The sequence below is a fragment of the Parambassis ranga genome, chromosome 21, assembly GCF_900634625.1.
Source record: "Parambassis ranga chromosome 21, fParRan2.1, whole genome shotgun sequence".
Taxonomy (NCBI): domain Eukaryota; kingdom Metazoa; phylum Chordata; class Actinopteri; family Ambassidae; genus Parambassis; species Parambassis ranga.
In genome coordinates this window covers 4,467,540-4,492,625 of record NC_041041.1, presented here as the reverse complement: position 1 = coordinate 4,492,625, position 25,086 = coordinate 4,467,540, and the positions used below count along the sequence as shown (strand labels likewise).

At 43.4% G+C, this 25,086-nt stretch overlaps 1 protein-coding gene across 2 annotated transcripts in view; it reads left to right on the top strand.

Moving 5' to 3' along the window:
• The window catches only part of adcy5 (adenylate cyclase 5), a 69,353-nt gene extending 44,267 nt beyond the window's left edge, over positions 1–25,086 (top strand). The window contains exons 4-21 of one of the 2 annotated variants that reach the window (XM_028393542.1): positions 4,639–4,750; positions 8,556–8,683; positions 9,582–9,740; positions 9,842–9,983; positions 11,854–11,991; positions 14,627–14,649; positions 15,635–15,779; positions 16,507–16,604; positions 17,274–17,361; positions 17,795–17,911; positions 17,977–18,138; positions 19,291–19,475; positions 19,573–19,593; positions 19,888–20,020; positions 20,278–20,541; positions 20,627–20,831; positions 21,642–21,766; positions 22,527–25,086. In XM_028393542.1, the coding sequence (XP_028249343.1) occupies positions 4,639–4,750; positions 8,556–8,683; positions 9,582–9,740; positions 9,842–9,983; positions 11,854–11,991; positions 14,627–14,649; positions 15,635–15,779; positions 16,507–16,604; positions 17,274–17,361; positions 17,795–17,911; positions 17,977–18,138; positions 19,291–19,475; positions 19,573–19,593; positions 19,888–20,020; positions 20,278–20,541; positions 20,627–20,831; positions 21,642–21,766; positions 22,527–22,655 (2,374 nt within the window). In that variant the 3' untranslated portion in view covers positions 22,656–25,086. Of the gene's footprint in view, positions 1–4,638; positions 4,751–8,555; positions 8,684–9,581; positions 9,741–9,841; positions 9,984–11,853; positions 11,992–14,626; positions 14,650–15,619; positions 15,780–16,506; positions 16,605–17,273; positions 17,362–17,794; positions 17,912–17,976; positions 18,139–19,290; positions 19,476–19,572; positions 19,594–19,887; positions 20,021–20,277; positions 20,542–20,626; positions 20,832–21,641; positions 21,767–22,526 lie in introns of both variants that reach the window. The other variant, XM_028393541.1, reaches the window with a different exon arrangement.

Below are 25,086 nucleotides of genomic sequence, written 5' to 3'. Positions count from 1 at the left end.
ATCTGTGCAAGCTATAAAACGCTAAAAACATCAGCCAATCCTCCAGGTGGACCCTGTGCGGAGTATTGGCTGGTTGTCACTCTCTTCCTGCTCTGCACGCACCAGAGAGGTACGTGCATGATGGTCGAAGTCACAGACCGCAGCTCGTCTTCAGGTAATGCGTGTCCATGTGATTGGGAGGCGTGGCTTCGGGGTGAGCTCCAAGAGAAAGGGGCATGTGTTTACTTTCCAAATCTGGCTGACTCTCACTGAGTTTTCAAAATCTCCTACCCTACCTTTAATGGAGCCCTGATAATACGATTTACCATGGAAACAAACAGATGCTGAGAAAAAGCGGTCCACATACATCCTGGAGATTAACTTCCCGGAGCTGTAGTGCTGAGCAGAGAGACTATTTTGCTGGAGACAATATGTAAATTTGCTAAAATAGTATTATTCAGACAGTCTCTGCTAAATTGAATGTTTGGGATACAACATGGCCTTGATGAATGAGAAGTTTCACAGACACATAATAACATAACATAATTTCAGGTTTCATTCAGAGCCACTGCACAAGTACTACTACTGCATTACCCCCTCCAACTACTGCACAATGGGCCGCATGCTAAAGTCAATGCAATATTTATTACACTGTAATAACACCATGTCAGATGAGACGATGCCTGGCAGTGAACACAGCTTCTACATCTGTCCTGTACTCAACAAATGTTCCTCCACACGTGGCCCCGGGAAGTGGACGAGCAGAGCTCACATAAAGGACCACACATAAGGCTGAGAGGTTGTTATTAGCCTTCACATGTAGCACATATTTTAAGCATGTTCTCTGCTTATTTCCTATCATTAACTGTTGCTTTTAGGATTCGATGCATTGATCTATCATGAATCTGTTCAAACCCAGAATATGAACTCCAGGCCTTCATCGCAGAGCGCACAGACTCTCACTGTGTGCTTATAATTTTAAACCCTTTCATGTCTGCATGGTTATCAGTGAAATTATTGCCTTTAATCCTCGTGGATTCAAAGGAAGGCAGTATACCCTAAAAATAAGCACAACCAATAAATAAATAAATAAATAAATCCAACCTGTGAGACTCAGAGGTCTTTCAGACCCGAATGTCCTCTGCTGTCACAAAAGTAAAGATCCCCAGGAGTTAATGTGGCGTACTAATGAGTCACCACGGTAACGATTAAATGGGACTTAAAGACCCCAGGTCTCTGTCTCATGCTCTCTTGCACTCTGTTGCTATTGTTTCATGCCACCCACTGTCGCCTCTGACGTTCGTCAGGCTTTGGGAAGTGGCTTCGTGGGGACTGATAATCCAGCAGATCTGTACATTATGTATCTATAAATAGCAAAGTACAGAGAGCATCTTTTCAAAACACAAACAACGACTCTGTTGTTGTTTGTGCAGACCACTTATTCTAATCATGCCTGTGTAGCCTTGGGTTCCAACCAATGCTTGAATCAAACCCCCCTTATGACATCACAAGGGGCTGCAAAGCTGATAAACAAGGGAAAGAAGGAAGAGGGTTGTCTTTCTCAGTTGTGTTGGTCTGCAGACACACAGGGGACACATCCTTTTGCTTTATGTGTAGCTGTAAAGGACTCACTAAGGGACACTTTATTATTTGCCTATGAAAAGTCCCGATATGACACAGCTTGCATTTAATCCTGTTCTAGAAGAGGCAACGATAAGACACTTTACACGCCTCAATATGAACTGGCTGCCAGGTCAGTGTCGGTTGTATTTACAAACCTTTTAAAGTACTGGTTTTCATGAGCTAGCAGAGAGAGCGGCCATAGAGCAGCAGACCTGGGCAAGACTAAGGTGTGCAGGAACTGGACCTGCCCCCCCCCCCCCCCCCCCCCCCTACCCTAAAGGAAACCAGTGTGACCACCCAGAAATCTTACAGCCAGGTCTTGTCTGCAGTGAAGTTATCTTGTCCAGTGACAATAATCCCAATTACAAAAATGGCCATATGTTTTGTGTACTGACGTCTCCTCACAGGGTATCCATGCACTTCCATAGATAAGCAACCAGCATATAAAAAATACCCCTAAATAAGGAACTACAATAACTGTAGCAGGAGGAGGAGAGCAGTAAATAACACTCTCACAATGGACTCTCTCTGACCATCATCTCAGCTGAGTGGTCAAGTGTCTGGTTTCTCTCGACCTCTAGTGCAAAGCAATCAATTATTCTCTGAAAAGTGTGGGGACTCTTAATCCTCTTTAGCCTGAAAGCCAAATTGAGTAAATGTAGGCATTTTGAAGCTTGGCTTCATTAGAACATGTTCTTGACATGTGAGCAAGCCAGGAGGGGGAGGGGGGGGTGGTGGTCACACACTAACAATCTAAGAATACACAAACTCTCACAGCTCTGAGCACTCAGACGCGCTGTACAGACACACCGTGTTCTCTTGGCTTTGTAACAGGCACCTACCCTGTGAGATCCATGTGAGCTTGTTTGGTCTGAAACTTTCACTTATTTATAGTTTTTTTTTCTCTCTCTCTCTTTCCTGGGGGTCTGACTCAGAAAGCCACTTCTACACAGTCAGGAAATTGTCGAAATGTCCCGGCCGGGTGTAATCAAACAGTGACAGCGCTGCCTGGATGAGCTGCTCTTATGGATCTAGATATAACATGGGGAGAGGCTTAAATTCAATAGGAAACAGTATAAACTGCATTATGAAAAGAGCCGAAAGTATATTGCAAAATGTAATACACTGTTATTTTTACTTAAGTGAGGTATAGATACGTAAAGAAGTACAAATAGTTAGACTCCACCTCTGACCCTTCCTCAGTCCTCATGTTGTGCTACATGTTATGAAATCACATGTGCTGCAAAGAAGGCATAAACATTTGGAAGTTCTAGATCGCCCCCAAAGGTTGGTCCTCTGTATTAAAGGTAGAGTAGGAGATAACTCAGTGAGAGTCAGCCAGATTTGGAAAGTAAACACACGCCCCTTTCTCTTGGAGCTCACCCCGAAGCCACGCCTCCCAATCACATGGACGCGCATTACCTGAAGACGAGCCTGTGACTTCGGCCATCATGCACGTACCTCTCTGGTGCGCGCAGAGCAGGAAGAGAGTGACAACCAGCCAATACTCCGTGCAGGGTCCACCTGGAGGATTGGCTGATGTTTTTAGCGTTTTATAGCTTCCACAGATGATTCATATTCTTCCTTTTAATGCGAAACTGCCGAACTAATTGGTTGCTATCGGATTGTAAAGAGAAGTTACACTAATTTAACAAAAAGTGCATCAGAATGAAATCTCCTACTCGACCTTTAAAGCTGTAATGACACGAGTCTGCTTTTCATTACATGACTGTACCGTTCCATCAAACTGCAACTGGAGTTTAACATTGAGATTTCCCTGAGTAGTGCAAGCATGCTTTTCATATATTAACTCTTCACAAACTGTATGTCAATTTTTTCAAAGGTGGCAGATTGAGAGCCAGCCAGGTGAGAGTTTATCGAGGCAGCTGCAGGAGAGCTATAAGCAGCAGCAGCCTTCGAGTATCAGCACACACACAAAAGCAGTTTGACTTCTGAAGTTCATCACATGCTTCACCCCAGGAGGAAATCAGTGACCAGAGAATAAATATGCTTATTGAAGGCTGAAATGTCAAGCGCGAGATGTGACTTTGTGTGGTGGAGGGTTATGATGCTCCGCAGAACAACTTGAGCCATTCAGGAAGAGAGCTGGTTCTCGTGTGAATGTACGTGAGGATAATCTGACTGTCTCCCACAGCTACGGCTAAGACCCATTAATGCCTCTACCTGCCAGGCCGACCCCCCTTTGTCCTTCGTTCTGTCTGAGAGAAATGATTCGGCCCGGTGAGATCATCGGCCCCGCTGTTGTGCCAGCGTCTGGAGAGTAATGAAAAAGCCTAGATCACAGCCGTGTCAGTTTACCTCGTTCCCAGCTAGTTACTTCACATGTATTAACACACGCACGTCTCCCTCTGCCCGGACCTCATTAGCACAAATGCTGTATCCAGCACTTTAAACACCAGATTACAGGCATTGTATTACATTTAATATTGACTGCACAAAGCCGCTTCAATCACAGTCTCACACTTTTCGCTGCCATCAGTGGCTGCGTGGTACATCTTGACCAGAGTCATTAATCACACACCCCTACGTCTCTCTCTCTCTGCCCCTCTCAAGTCCTGCCTGACATTTTTTTTTGAAAATTTAAGCTGGCAGCGACAGTAACCGATGTCACAGTTATTAAAGGAGCCATATGATTGCAAGGCAGGATTTGTCACAGTAGATCCTCTCGGTGACATCTGTGGATCATCCACACTTCCTTCATCCTCCTCAGACTCGTAGCTGACATTTGGCTTGAGGTGTGAAATGTTATGACACTTCTTTAAGTCTCTTCTTTTCTCTGAATAAATGCTGACTGAGCCACATGTGCTGTAAGAGCTGAAAGTGAAAATGACTTTTAGTTAAAATTCATACAGAGAAGGTGTGTGTACATGTCGCAAACTCACATGCCTGGGAGAGTTTCTGCAGTCTGAGCCTCTACAGCTGGACTGTAACTGTAATCTGTGTGGATTAATGTTTTTCCTCAGAAAAAAATTAACACTTTCTGTGTTGCTTTGTGTCTCTGTTGTGTTTCTGCAGCATCCTGTTTGCAGACATTGAGGGATTCACCAGTCTGGCTTCACAGTGCACAGCGCAGGAGCTGGTGATGACTCTCAATGAACTGTTTGCACGCTTTGACAAGCTGGCAGCGGTAAGGACCTTTTCATTTATCTGGACATGTTTTTAAACAGGGCTTTTTAAGAGATCATCCTGTGTTAACCTTGTGAACCCTGACACTGAGCCAGGTGAATCAGTCAGTCTTTGAGGGTTATAGAGTGACTCCATAGGTTCACTGAACATCCTCTACATCAGGGATGTCAAAGTCAAATACACAGAGGGCCAAAAAAACAAATTGGCTATAAGCCGAGGGCTGGACTGATTCAATGTTTATTAAAACATATTGAAATGATTGCACGTAGCCTATTGAACCAAGACCTAACACAGTGTATTATTTAATGATTAAATGAATAATCGGGAAAACATTTTTCAGCAGGCACACAGACAAGAACAAACTGCCTTCAAAGAAAAATCACATGTCCTGTACATTCTTCTTCTGTCGCCTTTGTTCCGTGCCCATATTCTTGTCTTTGTCTGTGTGTTTCTTAGACGTTTCATGGTGCCTTCTTAAATTGTATTCTTTCATTACAGCCAAACTTTCTCCACACAGAAGACACACAGGTTTGCCATTTACCTCAGTGAACATGTACTCTGCCTCCCACCGAGCTTGAAACCCCCTGTTCTCAGCATCCACCTTCCGTTTAGCCATTTTTTGGGGAGGAGGTAGCTGAAAGTTGACATCTGCTCTGACTGCTAATGAATGATGAAGCCGAAGTCCGCTTGCTGCGCTGCAGTGAGTTCGCGGGTTACGGAAAATGTAGTATTGGTGCGTGCAAAACACCAGCGGGCGGCCGGATTCGGCCCGCGGGCCTTGACTTTGACGTATGTGCTCTACATGATAATAGTAGTCTAAAGTCTATGAGAACCTAATGGTTACAGTTCACCTGCTTTCACTACAGCCTGCTGCTTATTTAACCTGCGGCTGCTCCAGTGTGAACTGCAGGTGGACCATAAATGGATCTCAACAAGAGTCTTCACTGTGTAATGGTTAAAGCTTTTACTGCTGGTGCATAATATTCCTGGTTAACATCTCAGAAAGCAAAATATATAAACCACAGATGGGCATGACCCCGTCAAGAGTCAGTTAGGAGCACTCCAAAAGTAAAAGACGAGAGGAGCGCAGACTCTCTGAAGCTTAAAAAGCGGCAGAGGAAGAAAAGCAGTAGCTGCATGGCAAATAAGACCTTGAGGCGTTTGATATTTATACCATCTCAACTCAATCTGAATACTTGATGCATCTTTGAAATACTGGTGCTGAATAATCTACGGTGTGCTTGTTTTCTCTCAGCAGTAGCAATAAGCAAAGCAACATCTGAAGAAAACATGACACAAAACTGAGGCTGAGTCCAGATCATTTGCTGCAGCTAACCTGTGACAGACTCACTGTAGGGTTGAGCAGCCAAGGTTGTAAAATATGTCAAAGTTCCTGTCAGGCACGCTTATAGTCACTGGTCAAAATCCACACGGGATCATTAGACGGTGTTTTCATAGCAGAAAAGTGTTTACAAACTGGTGAGTAAGAAGACATACAAGCCAAAAAGCTCCGGCTTTCCCATGACCCCTTAACATGGGACTACTCAGGTGGGTGGATGGAGTAACTCCAACCTAAACGTAGGTCGTGGGTATATAATTTATTAATGTAGCATTGTTATTGTGCGCCATCGATGCCCTCTACAGGTTGAAACTTGGTTAATGCGACTATATTTTTCTATTGGCTAGTTCTCTGCTCCAAAACACGATACAGGAAGTAGTATCTGTTACGGAAATCATCTAATTTACTGCTACAGTAACATGTAAACTGAACAGATCCATCACTGTTAAAGCTAGTAGCTATCTTGTTTTTGGTTATCACTAGCAAAATATGAGTGTGTATATGATAGCATTGAAAAACCTTTGTTTCATCCATCCATTTTCAACCGCTTATCTGGGGCCGGGTCGTGGGGGCAGCAGTCTAAGCAGGGACACCCAGACTTCCCTATCACCGGACACTTCCTCCAGCTCCTCTGGGGGGACCCCGAAGAGTTCCCAGGCCAGCCGCAAGACATAGTCTCTCCATAGTGTCTCCATAGTCTCTCCCAGTGCACACTGGAGGTCCCGGTTCGAGGAAGCCAACAGGACAACCAGTGTCACTGGTTCTGTTTCAAACATGTCAATCATAAATCTAACATGCACACACAGGCTTCCTGCCTCTGCAAGAGGGATGATTAGCATGCTAAATTTAGCTCTGCACTCTGGGATGGTTGCTTTACAGTTAATAATGAAACGTTTATGTGCTGGCTTCTGTTCGATGCTTTTTATCTTTTCAAGTTTACTTTTTAATTTATTTACATTTATGCATGCGCAGGAACAGTTCCTGGACTCGCCTCCCTCATTGTGTAGGCATCTTAAGGACCGCTAACACTCTGTCTGATACCAGATCATCCTGTGCTGTCTTGGACGCAGACATGTGCACAGTGTTCCATTGTTTAGTGAGCAGCTCCAAGTATCTATTATATCTACCATCTGTGTCCCGCAGCCACACATTTGTTTATAGCACAGTTCTAAAATCTGAACCACAGCTTCGTCGCCATGACTGCTGATTTTTTTCTCTCTCATTCAGAAGCATCATTGTTTGTCCAGCTAACGCTCAATGTATGTCATTTGTTTATGAAAGGTGGAACGACGTGCTAATCAATATGTATGAAACATGCATAATAGCATTATAAACCAGAGACATTGCAACTGACACTTTTATGTCCATGCCAGATGTACCTTGTATCCCACACACACACACACACACACACACTCCGTCTCGCTCTCTCTCACACACACACATTCTCCCTGGGCTCCTTACACAGTGGGTCTTTTTGTATTTTCCCAGAGCCATGTGCTCAAGAGCTACTCAGGTGGCTATCATGAGACGCCGTCCACTCCCGAGCCCTAAGGATTCACAAACACAACACTACTTACACACACAGAACACAAAGGTTGTCCCACATGCCGCTGAGAGATCTTTGAAGGCTAATGTGTAAAAACCTATGCTAAGATACAGCTGGACATGCTCCGTTTACTCACTGCTAAACACAGCAACCTCTGCTCTTAGCAGTTTGAAGCTGCAAAGATTTAGCTCTGAGGATAAATGACACATGATAGAAAAATCTGACTTATCTATGTAGTGATTTATCTGATTTCTTTATGTGCAGACAACAAAAAAGATGATATAAAGCTTAGCATGACTGCTGCAGCAATCCTTTTAGCCATTTAAACTATCTTAGATGGATATTACCACCTGGATGACTGAGAATCTTCATCAACATGTCACTTTCTTGCAGTGTGTAACATTTGCACTTAGCATTAAAGGGCCAGTATGTAGGATTTGCCATCTAGTGGTGAGGTAGCATATTGCAAGCAGCAGCAGCAGCCTTCAGAGATAATAGGAAGGAAGCCAAAGCTAAAACAAAAAGTGCTGTTTCTCACATGACCACTTAGAGCTGGCTCCCCTGGACCCTCTCTTTGGGAATGGCCACAGTGGATATTGCTTTGATAAAAGATATGAATGGCCCTTATTATAGACTAAACATATCCGGATCCCTTTGAATTTTACACACTGGTCCTTCAATACTAGGCCTGTTTACACAATGAATCCTCCACACGTCCTACACCCGGATCCTTGGCCTGGAGGCCTGTGTACATTCACATGTGGGGCTCACACACTGCTTTCTCTTGATGCTTAAATGTATTTTTCTGCAGTTTGTCAGAGAGCTGCGTGACATCTTTGTTTCGGGGCATACAATGGCCCTCAGTGTACACAGTGTACACTTCCACTCAGTTATTTGTTTCCTTCCTGTTTCCTGTGACAGGAGAACCACTGTCTGCGGATTAAGATCCTGGGGGACTGCTACTACTGCGTGTCTGGGCTGCCGGAGGCGAGGGCCGACCACGCCCACTGCTGTGTGGAGATGGGGCTGGACATGATAGAGGCCATCTCGTAAGTGAACAAGAACACTAAAAAATGATCCCATCCGTCTTTATGCATCAGAGATGTAGATTAAATGCTTGATTTGCATGACATCACTTGTCAAATGTCCAGAACATGATCTTATTGATCAGCTTCGGGTTAGACTCAGCGCTCCAGGCTGACGCACTGACTGGTGGTGGTGGTGACGGATGTTAAAGGTCATAGCCCTGAAGCGTCCTCAGTGCTTTTTTCCATCAGAGCCTTCCTAAGCCGCTGCTGTTAGCTGTTAGCATTATCTCCATCCATCTGTCTTTCTTATCCTGTGTACATCAGTGAAGGTCTGTAAAGGGGTCCTTATTCCCCCCAAAAACATGCTTTAATCCCTTTTTTGCCAAGCAATGTAACTAAACTAGCTAAATATGAAGCTACTTTCTGCAGCAAACACAAAAGAGCAACTATTTATGAAGCTATAGGAAAGATTGAAACAATAATGTGAGTATGTTATTGCCATTGTGCAGAGCTGAGGTGGTCCTTTGGCAGAAAGCTGGGCCACAGCACTGGGATTAGTCCTGTTACTCCTGCAGCACTGCTATCTGGGTATTTAGCTGTAATCTAATCAGAAGGACTGCATGGCTGCAGCAACAGGCCATTTGTCAGACAGACACCCGGGAGCTTCTGTCTTTACTCTCACGTCCGTCACCAGCTTACCAGTTGTTGTACATGCATGTGTCCCATTTCACAGTCGTATTACACCTTTAAACATTTATTGATGGCTTCATTTGTAAGTTTTTTATTTTATATCCCTGCAGATTATAACTACTCAGATACTCTAGTTCTACTTTTATAGAAATGACCTGGATATTAATGGGACAACAACAGACATACAGCATCCTTTTGCAAACTGATTGTTGTTTTCTGTTCGGACCAGGCTGGTACGGGAGGTAACAGGGGTGAACGTGAACATGCGAGTGGGCATCCACAGTGGCAGGGTGCACTGTGGGGTGCTAGGACTCAGGAAATGGCAGTTTGACGTCTGGTCCAACGATGTCACGCTAGCAAATCAGATGGAAGCTGGCGGCCAGGCGGGGTACGTCTCTCCTGTTCTGTTCAACTAACTACAAAGCAGCATATGAAGTAAACCCATAGCCATCTTTTTACATGTGTGTGTGTGTGGTGTTGTCTTTTCAGGCGCATCCATATCACTAAGGCCACTCTGAACTATCTAAACGGGGACTATGACGTGGAGACTGGAGCAGGAGGAGAGAGGAACGCCTACCTGAAGAAGCACAACATAGAAACCTACCTCATCGTGGGCTGCAGTCAGAAGAGGGTACGAACCTCTTTACTGTCTTATAAAGCAGGACTACAGGACAGATTCATGTTTGTTACACAGGTCTAGAGCTCGCACTACATGTGTTTTAAAGGTAGGGTAGGAGATGTTTAAAACTCAGTGAGAGTCAGCCAGATTTTGAAAGTAAACACACGCCCCTTTCTCTTGGAGCTCACCCCGAAGCCACGCCTCCCAATCACATGGACGCGCATCACCTGAAGACGAGCTGCGGTCTGTGACTTCAGCCATCGTGCACGTACCTCTCTGATGCACGCAGAGCAGGAAGAGAGTGACAACCAGCCAATACTCCGTGCAGGGTCCACCCAGAGGATTGGCTGATGTTTTTAGCGTTTTATAGCTTCCACAGATGATTCATATTCTTCATTTTAATGTGAAACTGCCGAACTAATTGGTTGCTATCGGATTGTAAAGAGAAGTTACACTAATTTAACAAAAAGTGCATCAGAATGAAATCTCCTACCCTACCTTTACGGCTTGAAACCCTCCCTGTGTGGGTGAAGCTAAAACCATCGTTCATACATCATAATGACTAAAGTGCTGTTTCTGATGCAGCTATCTTTGAAAACACACACAGCTCATCCATATTGCACTCATCACTGTTTATAAACTCTTTCAGAGAGGAAACTCGCTGTGTGAGCTCCACTCTGTTTATGACTGGGCTGTTTTTTTTAATCAGCTGTCTCTGTCCTCCAGCAGTAACACAAGCTGTGACTATAGATAGCGTGTCATGTGAAGTGATACCGTCCTCTCTGTTTGCTGCCCATGCTGGGACACAGAGGGAGGGATTGTGTCTGTGTGTGTGTGTGTCTCATTATTTTGGTTGCTTTTTATATTTTCCATTTTGACAGATGCATCCTAGAGCCAGTGCACGCCTGTAACATCAGATCTGTTGCAGATACAGATCTGCAAAAACACACAGCAGCAGCACAAGCACAAGTTGATTATTTTTCACATTTATTTACTTCTTCTCACAGCATGAGAAGCAAATAGACGTTTAAAGATTCTCTGCTGGTGCATTTTGTCCCCCTAACACATGTACAACATGATGCAGCTGAATCAATGCAAGTGTTTTATGTGTAGTGAGTGTTAGATGTGTATGTTTATTGCTAGCGTTCCTTTGGTTGGATTGGGAGACCCCTGCAGGGTCCATGTTTAAAGCAGCTTTCTGTGTGTTTTGGCTACCAGTGTTTAGGGTCCCCCCTACATTGACTGGGGGACCCTAAGCAATGGGTGCCACTTCTGGGTGCTATCTGTTGTCGTCTAAAGCTGTCTTGATGTTTATTTAATCACAGTGGCCAGTGAATTTTATGAGTAATATAATATAATAACCCATTTTGTTGTTATTTATATGAAAAAGATAAGTTCATATATGTTCATATTGCTGTTGTTTCCACGTGTGCTAGCTTGATTCGTTTTAGCTCCACTTTTCAGGCTGTTGATGAAATGTTAGTCAGTTTGAAATGCTATCTGTAGTCATCAGCAACTGTCAAAACAAACTACTGATAAAAGATCAGTACCCTTTTTTATTGTTAGCAGTGAAGAGCTAGCATTAGCTCTGATACTCAGGCTTACACACATCCACATGTTAAAGTCAGTCTTTTAGTCACACTCCCCAAGTTCTTTCAAAATAAAAGACGTAGCCAACAAGTACATTTTTCCAAATGTTGTGAAGAATAAAACAAAACAAAACAAAAAAGGTTTATATAAAATTTGTTTTTAAACAAGCTCTTTATGGATTCTTGGACTCATGGAGGCAGAATTGTTGGCTGGAATTCTTGTAATTGCAAAAACTGAGCACAATAAGATGTTGTTTGTTTTGGATTTCTAACTGTGTCCTCGTCTCTTTCAGAAAGAAGAAAAGGCAATGATTGCCAAAATGAACCGGCAAAGGACCAACTCTGTCACCCACAACAGCGGCCACTGGACTGACCGTCCCTTCTACAACCATTTGGGTGGACACCAGGTGTCCAAGGAGATGAAGAGGATGGTGAGGACATGTTGAAAAAGTGGAGCCGTCATTAGATTTAGTGCTTCTGCTGTGCTGCGAATGCTTTTCTTTCCGTCAGTGTGATCAGAGTGCCAGGACCAGGTGACTCCCCAGCCAATATCTCATCTCAGCTTTCATTTGGTGATGAAGGCAACACGTTGTTAATACCCAGAATCCTTTGATCTGAGGCCATGATAAGCAGCCTCGATGGCCCTTCATGGCACACTCCGCCTCTCACACCTCAGCCATACTCTGAGAGGCTCTCAGGAGCACATGGGGGAGGAGGGGGAGGAGGGGGGGAGACACAGCAACATGTAGGCGGCTGCGGTGAAGTGAGACATGTAGCAGCAGCAGCATCAGCGCAGTGATGCGACCACACCGAGATTCATTTTTATTCATGTGGTGCAGCTCTGCCTGCTGAGGCGACCTTGCAAACAGTGACTCACTGCTTGAATGGATGCACTCTTACCCGACACACACACAATATCATATCAGCGATCCACCCACTCCTCTCACTGAATCTATTACAGGGAAAGACAATGAGGATGCTCAGGCTGTGCACGCAGCGCTGCATACGTGTTGCACTGCTGCTCCACGCACAGAATTGGTCATATCCACCCTGAACCTGGGTTCAAAGGGAAGCTCCAACATGTTTTTCCCCACATTAAGATGAGTTTTCTCACCCTGGATAGTATCCCATCCTCACATACCCCCCACCCCCGTGACCCTGAAAAGATTCTAAAATTGAAGTTAGAATAGAGAGATTTATGTTTTAAAACTAAAGTCACAGTTCTGAGATTAAAGTCGGAATACTGAGAAAAAGTTTGTCCCGAGGAAAAAGAATTCAAATACTGTGAGAAACTCTATGATAAAAGAAAAAAGATGGCCCTACCTTTCACATGATTTTTCACCTCAGGACATTCAGATTTTCTGTATGAAACTATGGTCTCTACTTTCAAGTCTCCTCAGTGCAGCAGAATGATCATGTTGTTAACTGGTCACACTTTTGAAAGTAAAGCAGGGTTCCTTCAGGGCTCAGCACCACGGCCATTGAAAATAAGTACAAAGACCGCATATTAAAATGTGCTAACAGAGCCGACATGGCGGCCATGTTGGTCCTCTCATCCAAATATACTTCCATGTTCAGAAACCCAAACACAAGGTGGCCCTCTGGAAGCCTCCAGCACCTCTCTGTACAGCCCAGGACGACAGCATTAGACAGAGGACATGGCGCCACCTACAGACTACGTCTTAGGAAACAAAGTGATGCCAATCTGGCAGTTGCACCTTTGACTACTTGTTCTAAAAACAAGCTTATCATCCAATGACTTGTCTGACATAACGTCACTGTCTCACTGTTCAGTTTGTTCACATCAGAAGTGTGTGTGTTTATTTGCTGCAGCTCAGCCTTTGTATCTCTGTGCTGTTCATGATAACACAAGCTGTAGAAACGAAGCTGCTTTGACTGAGACCAGGAGGACGACTGGTACAGATGCATGTTCAGTTTGTTGCATCTGTGATTGACAGACAGACAGTCAAGTACAGTACATGTTCCTTTTCTGCTGTCAGTTCAACTGCTGGATTTTACCCATATTTTCCTTCAGTATTGACATGCACATGTTTATCCAGAAGAGGGCGCTAGAGTGACGCATTAGAAAGAGGCATATAGGAATGAAGTCAGTATGTACTGTTGTACATGAGCTTTTGATAACAGTTTAACAGTTTTAAATAATCATTATTGTACATTTGGAATGCATCAAACATCAGATGAATAATAATCTTATTCTACTGCAAATGTCCTCTTGGGATTAACCAATTATTTGTATTATATTTATATTATTATATTACTTATTATTATTAATAATAATAGGACAATGTACTAATATAAAAACATGGTTTCTCATTAAACGTTTCACTGTTTGTCTCACTCTGCTGCTTTTTGTGTGAAATCACACAATAACTCATCCATCTTGTCTTTATTTTATGAGGCTTGATGAAAAGCACCAATCTTTCGCCTGGTTTGATGCAGATGTATTTTATGTTCACTTGTTCCCTGCCTCAGGAAACATTTACCCATCATGCCTCTCTTTTTTTTTTACTCAGACTAATCATTATGTCATCATCAGACCCCTCAATAACTAATAACTGTTATTTCAAAATTATAATGGCAGCGTTGCAGTCGATCGTTATTATTACGGTGAACAAGCTGCAATCAGAGGGATGAGTGGTGGGCTGAGGCTGTTTTAAAAAGATAGTTCCGAATTTACAGTCATTTGTTCAGCAAGGTGCAAAAAACAACCTAATTTGTTACAGTAAAACCTGTGTGGACATCAGCAGAGACGTTAGGAATGAGCTGCCTCATCAGCAGAGGAGCTTTAAGCTGCAGCTACGTGTTTACACTGATTAAATCTGAGTAATTAGACATTGACTATAAAATATCTCAATATATTCTTCTACCTAGAAACTGACATCTTCAAACTGTTTGTTTTCGTCCTAAAACAAACAAAAGTAACATTTACAGCCATTTATGATTACAAATCCATGTTCATGCAGTCATCATGACTTTTATTGATAACTTGATTCAATGCTATTTTCGGTTAATCTGCTTTTTTCTGCTCTCTTTTCTCTCTTGCAGGGCTTCGAAGACCCAAAGGACAAGTGAGTACAGTGACTGTTCACACGTATTCTGCTCTTTGTCTGTTTGGACTTCTCAGTGTCCTTCAAACAGGAACATTTAATATGATTCTGGAACACAGACACAAGACCAAAACTCCAAATATATCATCTTTGAATTATATGATGAAAACAATATTAAAGTAAAGTTTTTTTTTCTACGAGGTTACAACGTGCTTTACAACAATGGAAAGGAAGTGGGTTAGAAATCTGCAGGTCTGATCTCCTTTGGGAGGTTGTTCCAAACAGTCAGGGCCCTAACAGATAAAGTCTCATGAAAGTCTCATCCTGGACTGTGAGTTAGATAAAAGACCCCTCATCATAAAATCTTAAAAAAAACTCTAAAACTAACTAGAAGCTGTTGTAGGGAGGCTAAAAAAGCTGCTGGGCTGTCTCTTTTTGTCTCTTATGAGGAGTCTTGCTGCTGCATGCTGGACCACTCGTAATTTATGTCATGATATGTGTGCAGAGATGTGAACAGAACTACCTAATGCCAACTTTCAGCATTCACTTTGCTTACTTTGTGTGTTCTACCTAACAGGGGGTAAAACATCCTCACACATTCACATCAGAGTAATCACAGTGATCGTGACGTCTCCATCTGTTGATTAGCGCGTATCAACAAGGTCAGAGGATCAGAATCAATGCAAGTGACACTTAGCAGATCCGGTGATTAGTACAAGACTCATCAGAGTCTCCTGGGTGTGAGTGTAGCTACGGTTCTTCAGGTCAATTGTTCCTTTTCCACTTTTCTATGATTACAGTAATGCACATCAGGGCACAGGCAGGTCACCACGACCTTGTGCAAGTTTTCCATTTCGTTCCTTCTGGAAGAAAAAGGGTCAAACAAAAAAAAAACAAAAAAAAAAGTGTACCGGTAGCTACTTGCAGTCCAAGGCCTTTTCAGGCAGTCCTGAGGTGTAAATGTCAATCGGTCTCCTCTCGTTTTATTCAGGCATTTCATTTACAGAAACACGCAGGAAAATCTAAACCCAGAGGACGAGGTGGATGAGTTCCTGGGCCGGGCCATCGACGCGCGCAGCATCGACCGCCTGCGCTCCGAACACGTCAAGAAGTTCCTGCTCACCTTCAGAGAACCTGACCTGGAGAAAAAGGTTACAGCACAAACACACACACACACACACAATGCCAATAACGCAGCAAATAATTGGCCGTGACAAGCAATCTTCCCCGCGCAAAAAGCTTTCTCTTTTCTGTCCCTTGAGGAAGTCAGTCAAAGCGAAGTATAACATATAAATGGAGGAAGTGGGGTTTGAATAGCAAACAGCTCCAGACAGTGAAGGACAGGCTGAGACGAGGTGAGAAGCAAGGATTCTAGGAAGAAAAAAAAGAGTCCTGTTTTCAAGTTTCAATCACTTTTCTTCCTGTCATGGGGAAAGTGTTGGGAAGTAAAGACTTCCAGCAGATCAGAAGGAGTCTTTCTGAGCCTCCAGTTCTGCCTCCAGACTCTTAAACAGCATATTGATCCACAGTTTGATTTTTCATCTCAAGACAGGACAGTTTTGATACTTGACTATTGGCTGCTGCCTGAACGGCCATCACTTCATTTGCAGCGGTTTGTACACTGTCACGGTACTTCTTAAGTTTTAATTAAATAAGATGAACAACCTTCAGGATTTACACTTCATCCAATAGTGTAAAAGGAAAAACTCCTTTATACCAGCTGAAAGTGACTGCCTGAGGTAGAAGAAGATGCTCTTAGTGTAGGATCATTAAAAGTGTTCCATGTCGTCTCAGTTTCAGGAGTTGATTGATTCTTTTTGGTGTCAGACTTCACTCTGTGGTCTAGTGTTGATCTCCTCTGTCCTTCTCTCCCTGCAGTACTCCAAACAGGTGGACTCCAGGTTCGGGGCGTACGTGGCCTGCGCCTCCCTCGTCTTTCTCTTCATCTGCTTCATCCAGATCGTCATCGTGCCACCGTGAGTCTCAGGGAGGATCATTTACATCCTACAGGAGGCTGAGCACACAGCCGTCCCTGTGCCTCTCTCATAGCACATCTCAGAATAAATACCAACGTGTAATAACTCAAATTAGAAATGGGTTTCAGGCGTTTATAAGGAGTCCCAATATGAATACATTCAGTGTTTCCCTTTGGGAGCATCCTGCACTTTTCTCTTCTGCTCCAAATTCATCAGTCTTTTAGCCTAACAGCCAGAATTACAAGCAAGAAACTCTGAATAGAAGACTAATAAAAGTCATGAAAGAGAATATTAAATCCAAATCAGTGTAACCGCAGCCGAGCGGAGGCCAGATGCAAAGAGCTCTGCTAGATTTTGTCTGGAAGCGATCCCTCCTCCTCTTCTTTTTTTTTCTCTCTTGCTCTCAGACTTTTTTCTTCCTGCCCATCTCTCAGTATCGATCTTCTTTCGGCTGTCTCTTTATTAACCTTTCTCCTCCATCCTTTCATCCCACCGCTCCCCTCCTGTCTCTACCCCTCCCACATCATCTCCAGCACCACCTCTTCTCTCATCTGCTGTCCCTAACCATTCTGATCCTCCTCACCACGACACAGAATCAAAGAAGGAAATATAAAACGAGGACAGATAATATGTCTACACTCACATCCCATCTCTTTTTTCTTTCTGCAGCTCTAGACTGATGATCAGCTTCTTCATCACCTGTCTCATCATCTTGATGGCTGTCATGTTCGTCTCAGCTGTGTACTGCTGTTTTGGGGTGAGTAGTGAGAAACAACCTCATCAACTTTGTGTGACTACAAAATATTCCACTAATGATTCAGTGTGAAAATAAGAGTTTTGTTGTCTATAATATTGGCTATGCTGTTTCTGTTGTGATCGCTGATGAGTTTGTAATCAATCAGTCTGAATGTCAATCATTTAATCAACCACTCGACGAGCTGCGACTGGTGATGATTAGATTTTTGTGTCTCTACCTCATTTGTTTTACACTTTTCCCCACAACTTCCTGTAGATTGTTTTTCCTCTCAACCTGATGATGAATCATTTGTTCTCCTCTCACTGCTGCTGATGACTCATAAGCAATAAAAAAGATTGAAAAAGGAAACAAATGAGCTGAAATTTTCCCACAATGAGGTCAATTCACCAGAAACAGAAAAAACTGTTGTCTGAATCCTTCTCTCTCTCTGCAGCTCTTCCCCATCTCTCTGCAGACTCTTTCTAAGAGGATAGTCCAGTCCAGATTAAACAGCACCCTGGTCGGTGTCTTCACCATCATCATCGTCTTTCTCTCGGCTTTTATCAATATTGTAAGTTTTGAATCAAATCAGATCCCGCTCTGATCTGCCTCTCACTGACCTCTGACCTTCTTCAGTTCACCTGCAGCAGCCACGACCTGCGGAGCTGCATCAAAGCGGAGCTCAACATCAGTCTGGACAGTGTGAACGCCTGCCACGCTCACTTCCTCAACTACAGCCTGGACACACAACAACCCGACCCCTGTGGCGATGACGCCCTCATCTGCAGCTTTCCCGAGGTACAGGTGTGCTTTGTTCTCTGTGTGTGTGTGATTTCTTACTTAGGATACTACAGTGGCCAAGAAGGGCCACGCAAATGCAAAACCCACAACACAAATGCAAGAAGCAGCAACACAAAAGCCTGACAATGGAAGTCACAACAGAAACTAACCCCACAATGGATGCAGGACTCTTCAGTCTTCTGGCTGTAAAGTGAATGAGGAGAGATTTTGTTTGAGAAGTGAAACGCTGTAACAATAACTGTGTGTTTGTCACAAATGAACAGAAATTGATAATTGCCTTTATATTGTTATATTAATGTACTTTGTCATCAAACATCCTTCTCAGCCACCACAGAATACCCTCTATGCACCCTTTATCATTATTAGTCTAACTTAAAATATGAAGCAAACCAGCTGCTAATTTACAATTGGGGCAGTTAAAGATTTTAAACATTTCTGAAGGAACCATTAGAGGTGCTTGCTGTGCAGTGTTTGAGGCTATTAACATACATGTATTAAACACATTGATGTGAATACATTTAGGCAGAAGAGTGAATACAGACACACATTGTACTGCTGTAATTAAATCAGCTTCTTTTTGCTGTTGAAAGTGTGACAATATAAAGTTAACAGTTGATTGGCGCATTGTTCATATTAAAGGTAGAGTAGGAGATTTCATTCTGATGCACTTTTTGTTAAATTAGTGTAACTTCTCTTTACAATCCGATAGCAACCGATTAGTTCGGCAGTTTAGCATTAAAACGAAGAATATGAATCATCTGTGGAAGCTATAAAACGCTAAAAACATCAGCCAATCCTCTGGGTGGACCCTGCGCGGAGTATTGGCTGGTTGTCACTCTCTTCCTGCTGTGCTGATGCTGATGATGATGGCCGAAGTCACAGACTGCAGTTCGTCTTCAGGTAATGCGCGTCCATGTGATCGGGAGGCGTGGCTTCGGGGTGAGCTCCGAGAGAAAAGGGCGTGTGTTTACTTTCGAAATCCTACCCTACCTTTAAGTGGTCGAAATGCGAGTTTATGTTTTGTGTTTTATGACTCCTGTAGATGTGACTTGTTCGGTTGGAACCGTTGCAGAATATAAAGCTTGACTACCAAGCATTAAAACAAATGGACCCACCATCCTCTCTCTCTCTCCCTCTCTCTGCTTTCAGTACTTCACGTCCTGTGTGCTGCTGAGCCTGCTGGCCTGCTCTGTCTTCCTGCAGGTCAGCAGCATCGGTAAACTCTTCCTCATGCTCTTCATCGAGCTGCTTTACCTTCTCATTATGGAGGTGCCCAAAGTGAACCTGTTTGACAACCAGGACCTGCTGGTCATGGCCAACGCAATCAGCGCTGAGTGAGTGTTGTCATTACCGCCACGCGTGTGTTGTTAAATCCGTAATGCTTTTGATGGCGTGCAGATGTTCTTACTGCTTCTCTCTCTCTCTTCACAGTGAGCACTTGAATGGAACAAGGTGAGACTGATGGCACCTCCCATTACCACAGAGACCCAGAGCATCACCTCTGTCATCTGTTCAAGCTAACAGCATCATTATCACTGTGCTGGCACAAATGTAACTATAATGACCTGCTGGCAACAGATGCTAACACTAATAAGACAAGATTTAGAGGGCAGCTTGTTTTTGGTGTCACACTGTCCCTGCAAAGTGTATATTTAACTTCATGTAACACCTGCTTTAGTTATTTTGGGAGCTCAGTGCTCAGCATAAAGCACTAATGTGTGTGTGTGTGTGTCCTGACCTCTACAGCTGTGTGGTAGACACCAAGGTTCCCCTGAAGATCATGACCCCAGTGGTGATCACAGTCTTTGTGCTGGCCCTCTACCTTCATGCCCAGCAGGTGGAGTCCACAGCCAGGCTGGACTTCCTCTGGAAGCTGCAGGTTTGTTCTTGTACCCTTATGGGGACCACTTTTTTTGAGGATTAAGGACTTAAGGTTTTCGAGGCTTTTCCTCGTGGAGGTAGTGAAGCAGTCTGCACTGACTATAATCAGGTAAAATGGAATATTAAGTTAGTAACAGCTTATTTATTTTCCATCCTACGACTGTCACCAATGGCCAGACTACACCTGCAGCTCTGTGAAGCTTTACAAATAAAACCAAAACCTGAACCTCCATTTACTCTTGAACCCATTTCCAGGCCACAGAGGAGAAGGAGGAGATGGAGGAACTGCAGGCCTACAACCGTCGTCTGCTCCACAATATTCTGCCCAAAGATGTAGCCGCTCACTTCTTGCAGCGTGAACGCCGCAATGACGAGCTGTACTACCAGTCCTGTGAGTGTGTCGCGGTCATGTTCGCCTCCATCAGTAACTTCTCCGAGTTCTACGTAGAGCTGGAGGCAAACAACGAGGGGGTGGAGTGCCTGCGACTGCTCAATGAAATCATCGCCGACTTTGATGAGGTGAGATGCTGAAAGCTGTATTATGTGGATCTGAGGCATTTACTGCCACTGACAGATTAAACCTCCCCTCTCCTGCTGTTATTAGATCATCAGCGAGGATCAGTTCCGCCAACTGGAGAAAATCAAGACCATCGGTTCCACCTACATGGCGGCCTCGGGCCTCAATGACTCCACATACGACAAAGCCGGGCGCTCGCACATTCGGGCTCTGGCAGACTACGCTATGAGGCTGATGGACCAGATGAAATACATCAACGAACACTCCTTTAACAACTTCAAGATGAAGATAGGTAGGCAGCCACCAATAAAGACAGGTGTTAGTACTGCTTGAGTAAAAGGAAATAAGTAACCCCGGATTTATACCGGACGTGAAGCTGCAGCGTAACTGCAGCACTGTGAAACGCTTCCATTATAGTCAATGAGAGTATTTACACTGGCCGCGCAGCAGCGCGTTTTAGAAGCGTCCCAGAAGCGTTGCTGCTCGCTGCTCCGCGAGTGATATGCAGCAGTTCTATTTTGGAGATGTGTCGCGCCCAACACGCGTCTGTTTGCACCAACTACATCGAGCAGACAGGAAGTCAAGCACCAGTTTCCGGTGGATATTCAAAATAAAACGCTGTCAGACTGAACTCTTGCTGATTTTAACATCGCTACCAGCAGAGAAACACAGCCACAGCCATGTACGAGGAGGGATTCCCTTTGAAGAGTAGAGAAACAGCATTTTATATGATAGAACATGCTTTTATAAGGACAACATCAGAAAGGAAAAGGCAGGGAGAGAAGCAGCAGCTGTTCTCAGAGTGGAAGGTGAGGAGCTGCCCTGTGTGTTGAGGGAGTAAACTGAGTTTTCAGTAACTGCTCTGTAACCCAGCCTGACACATAGAGAGGACATTAACCATCAGATAAACAGGCAGGTTACTACGTGACTTTGTTAATCTCACAGAGTGTGGAGGCAGCGCTACGCTTCTGAAACGCTCCTGGTGTAAATTGATGTTGTGAGACAGACGGGTGTATTACGTCCGTAAAGCGCCACGCTGTGCTTTCGCGTGTGGTATAAATCCGGGGTAACACACCTTTATTTCTGTGTCCCTTTTCCTCAGGTCTTAACATTGGCCCTGTGGTTGCTGGAGTGATTGGGGCCAGAAAACCTCAATATGACATCTGGGGGAACACGGTGAATGTTGCGAGTCGCATGGACAGCACAGGTGTACCAGAGAGGATCCAGGTAAAACAAAGTGCTACGCTACACTGCTTAAAATAAGACATTTTAGGTTATAATATTCAACTTTTGTTGGAATTAGAACAGTAATTTATATATTTCTATACATCTTATCATTTAAACTCACACTACAACATTTGTAATATCTGCCAAAATTCATTATTTTGTCAGAATAACATTAACAAACTGAACGCAGTCCTGAGCATTATCTTTCTACCTGCTGGGAGCTTAAATCCATTATGGTTACAAATGAGGAATTTATCCCTCTACAAAAGCAGACTTCACACATTCAGCTGATGGCTGAGTGAAGTAAGTCAATAAAAAAATGGTCATTAAAAATGTTCATATTGGCTTTTGCATGATCAGATAAGAAATCATGAATAATAACTTAATAACTCAAAGCTGCTTTGAACACAGATGGAACTCTTTAATCCGATCTGTCTCCAGCTTCTGAAGAAAATCAGTAATGAAAGAGCGAACGTACGAGCCCGCGCTTCTCCTCCTTCTAAGAAAGTAGCAGCATCGTGACACTGTTGACACTTAACTGCAACATTTTTGCAGGGCTATGGAATATTTAAAATATTTAACTCAAAGTAACGTTTGCATGTCTTATTTATGCCAAGAGACTGCCCTAGAGTTTTCTTTTTTTTACAACAAAAATGATGAAAGCAGAATAAAGGATCATATTTTAGCTAAAGCTTAAACATTTGTGACTGAAACGAGCCTGCCCGCTCACCCACCATCCTCATCATTGGTCTCCCTCCAGGTGACCGCAGACCTGTACCAGGTCCTGAGCTCCTATAACTACACACTGGAATACAGAGGCGTGGTTACAGTCAAGGGCAAAGGAGAGATGATGACCTACTTCCTCACCGGTGGGCCCTCCAGCAGTTAACCCACGCTAAAGTGACAAACTGGACACCAGCGTCTTATGACATAACAAGCGGGCTCACAGACCTCTGACAGCGTCCAGCGGACAGAGATGGACTGAAGCGTCTCTTTTTCCTCTTGAACTTGAGGCCACAAAGGATGAGAAGAAGAGTGCAGAGCCTGCAGAGCAGCCTACTACTGGGAGAGGCTAACTCGCTAGCCGGAATCTGCCATTGAGACCAAAGATGTCCAATCAGAGCGTAAAGACAGATCTGTCCAGCTGCGTGAGTCTCGGTTCTGAAGGAAAAAAAAAAATGTTCTCTATGAAATTTGCTTCAAATCTGCCAGATTTTCTGCAGGAGAACATTAGCTACATCACCTCTTCTTTTTCTCTCTCTGCCTTTCTCCCGCTGACCTATATACAATATGTACATGTAAAACGCTAACAGTTTTATGTGCATATGATTTTATGTCAAACACTTTGTCCATGTTTTTTTTTGTGACGCAGGTACAAATCTCTCAAGTGTGGACAGTAAGTCAGCACTGCAGCACACTCTCCGTCCTTTTATCATTATCTAATCACATCGGTAATTAACAGACTGCAGTCTTACAGAGGAAGAGCGCGTCATACGGATGAGGAAGTTCCTCTAAAGTTCTATATTTTTGTTGTTGTAAGAGGGAAAAAAACGCTACACAGCGTTTACAGAAAGCTTCAGGCACGAAAAATCACAGCCTCACACAACAGTATCAAAAAACATACACAACACAAACAAGGATGTCAGTGAAAAGCTTTTTCTAATCTTCAGAAATCTTTTGTATTTTGACTTCAGAACACCAACACTATGAGATATTTTAAGATTCTATATTTTGTACATTAATATATAAGAGAGCTATCTATAAACACCAGCGTGTATTCAAATGAACACGCTGTATAACTCTCATGTTGGGAATTCAGAAGTCCTCACTGGTGTTGCCTGATGTTAGCATCGCGCCACAGCTAATGTACCATTTAGCCTCAGTGGATCGACACTCCTAAATGCCTCTTTTTTTTTTCTTGCTCTTTTTTTGCTGTATTGAGCATTTTTGATGCGCAGGAAGGAAGTCGACCATTTAATGATTTCCCTTTGGTTATAATTTGTTTTGTTTTTTTTAAACTCACGTTAACAAGGCGCACTTTGAATGACCGACGAGAGGACAGAAACGCATCAATCCTGGTGCTCAAAAGCCATTTTGCACTCCAGTGCTTTCAGCCGTCCACCTCTCTGTGTACTGCTCCACAGCGCCCCCCCCTTCCCTTCCCTTCCTATTGCTTTCTCAATCAGATGGTACGACCCAATGAATGTCCAATGATCTCCAATGAGGCCTTTAACATGGACTCTATATACTGACAACGGTGATGTTGCTCATCCTGTGGACAGGGACAGATGAGCACATGTGGAAATGTGCCCTTTTTATCTGCAGTTTTCTTCAGTATTGCATCATCACTCAGCATGTCAACAGACAAACCGGCTGCTTCATAGACTTTAGTGGGTTTTTAGTGATGTTATTTTACCAAACACTACAGCAGCTTTGGTTTGTCTCTGCTGAATCACACAATGCAGTAAATGTCTGGACAGAAAATCGTAGGATTGAAACTTAAATGATGAGGCCTGCATTGTGATGTGTCTTACTGTTGGCAAAACCACAAGACCAGAAATAGCATAGTACATCTTGTAAATTGTTTTTTGATATCCCATTTCTGTCTCTATATACATTAGGCTTTTTTTTTTCCACTGCAGGAACTCAGACCAATTTGTGTTTCCATGGTGGTGCAGGACTGCTTTTTTTTTTTTGGTAGGGCAAGTCTTAAAATGTCAGACAACACTTTCCTAGGATCAATGCTTCCAAAGACAGTCCTTTGATGACATATAATGGTATTAATGCAGCCTAAATCCAAATTTCTAAGCCTGCACGTCCTCCGTGGTCCATTCTTACGTTCACTTCCTGTTTTCTGCCTTAGTATTTTAACACTTGCTGGCTTTTAACATCTGATTTTAACGCAAAGGAAACCTCTCCATAAAAAGTCCCCCCTAGAAAACAGACCTGGGTGAGTAACCTGCACGGGCAGTTCCTGCAGTGGAAAAACATCTACTGTCCCCCTTGGGACTATGTGTACCTTGTAAAAACAAATGCTTAAAACCACAATTAATCCATGTAATGTGCAAGTATAGAGAGCTTTTACTGAACCAAGACACTGCGCTGTATAAAGCACTCCAGGGTACGCAGTTATAATCGCGACATTTCGAATAATTACATGCTTCTATTTCAACACCACCTATTAATAAATTAGTACATTTCTAACACTTGTCAGAAATTAATTAAATTGTAATAAAGCATAAAAATAATAAAATGGTAATTAAATTTTAAACGTAATTAAAAAAAAAAAACCCACTGAGCAAAAAGCTCATGTGAGCTGC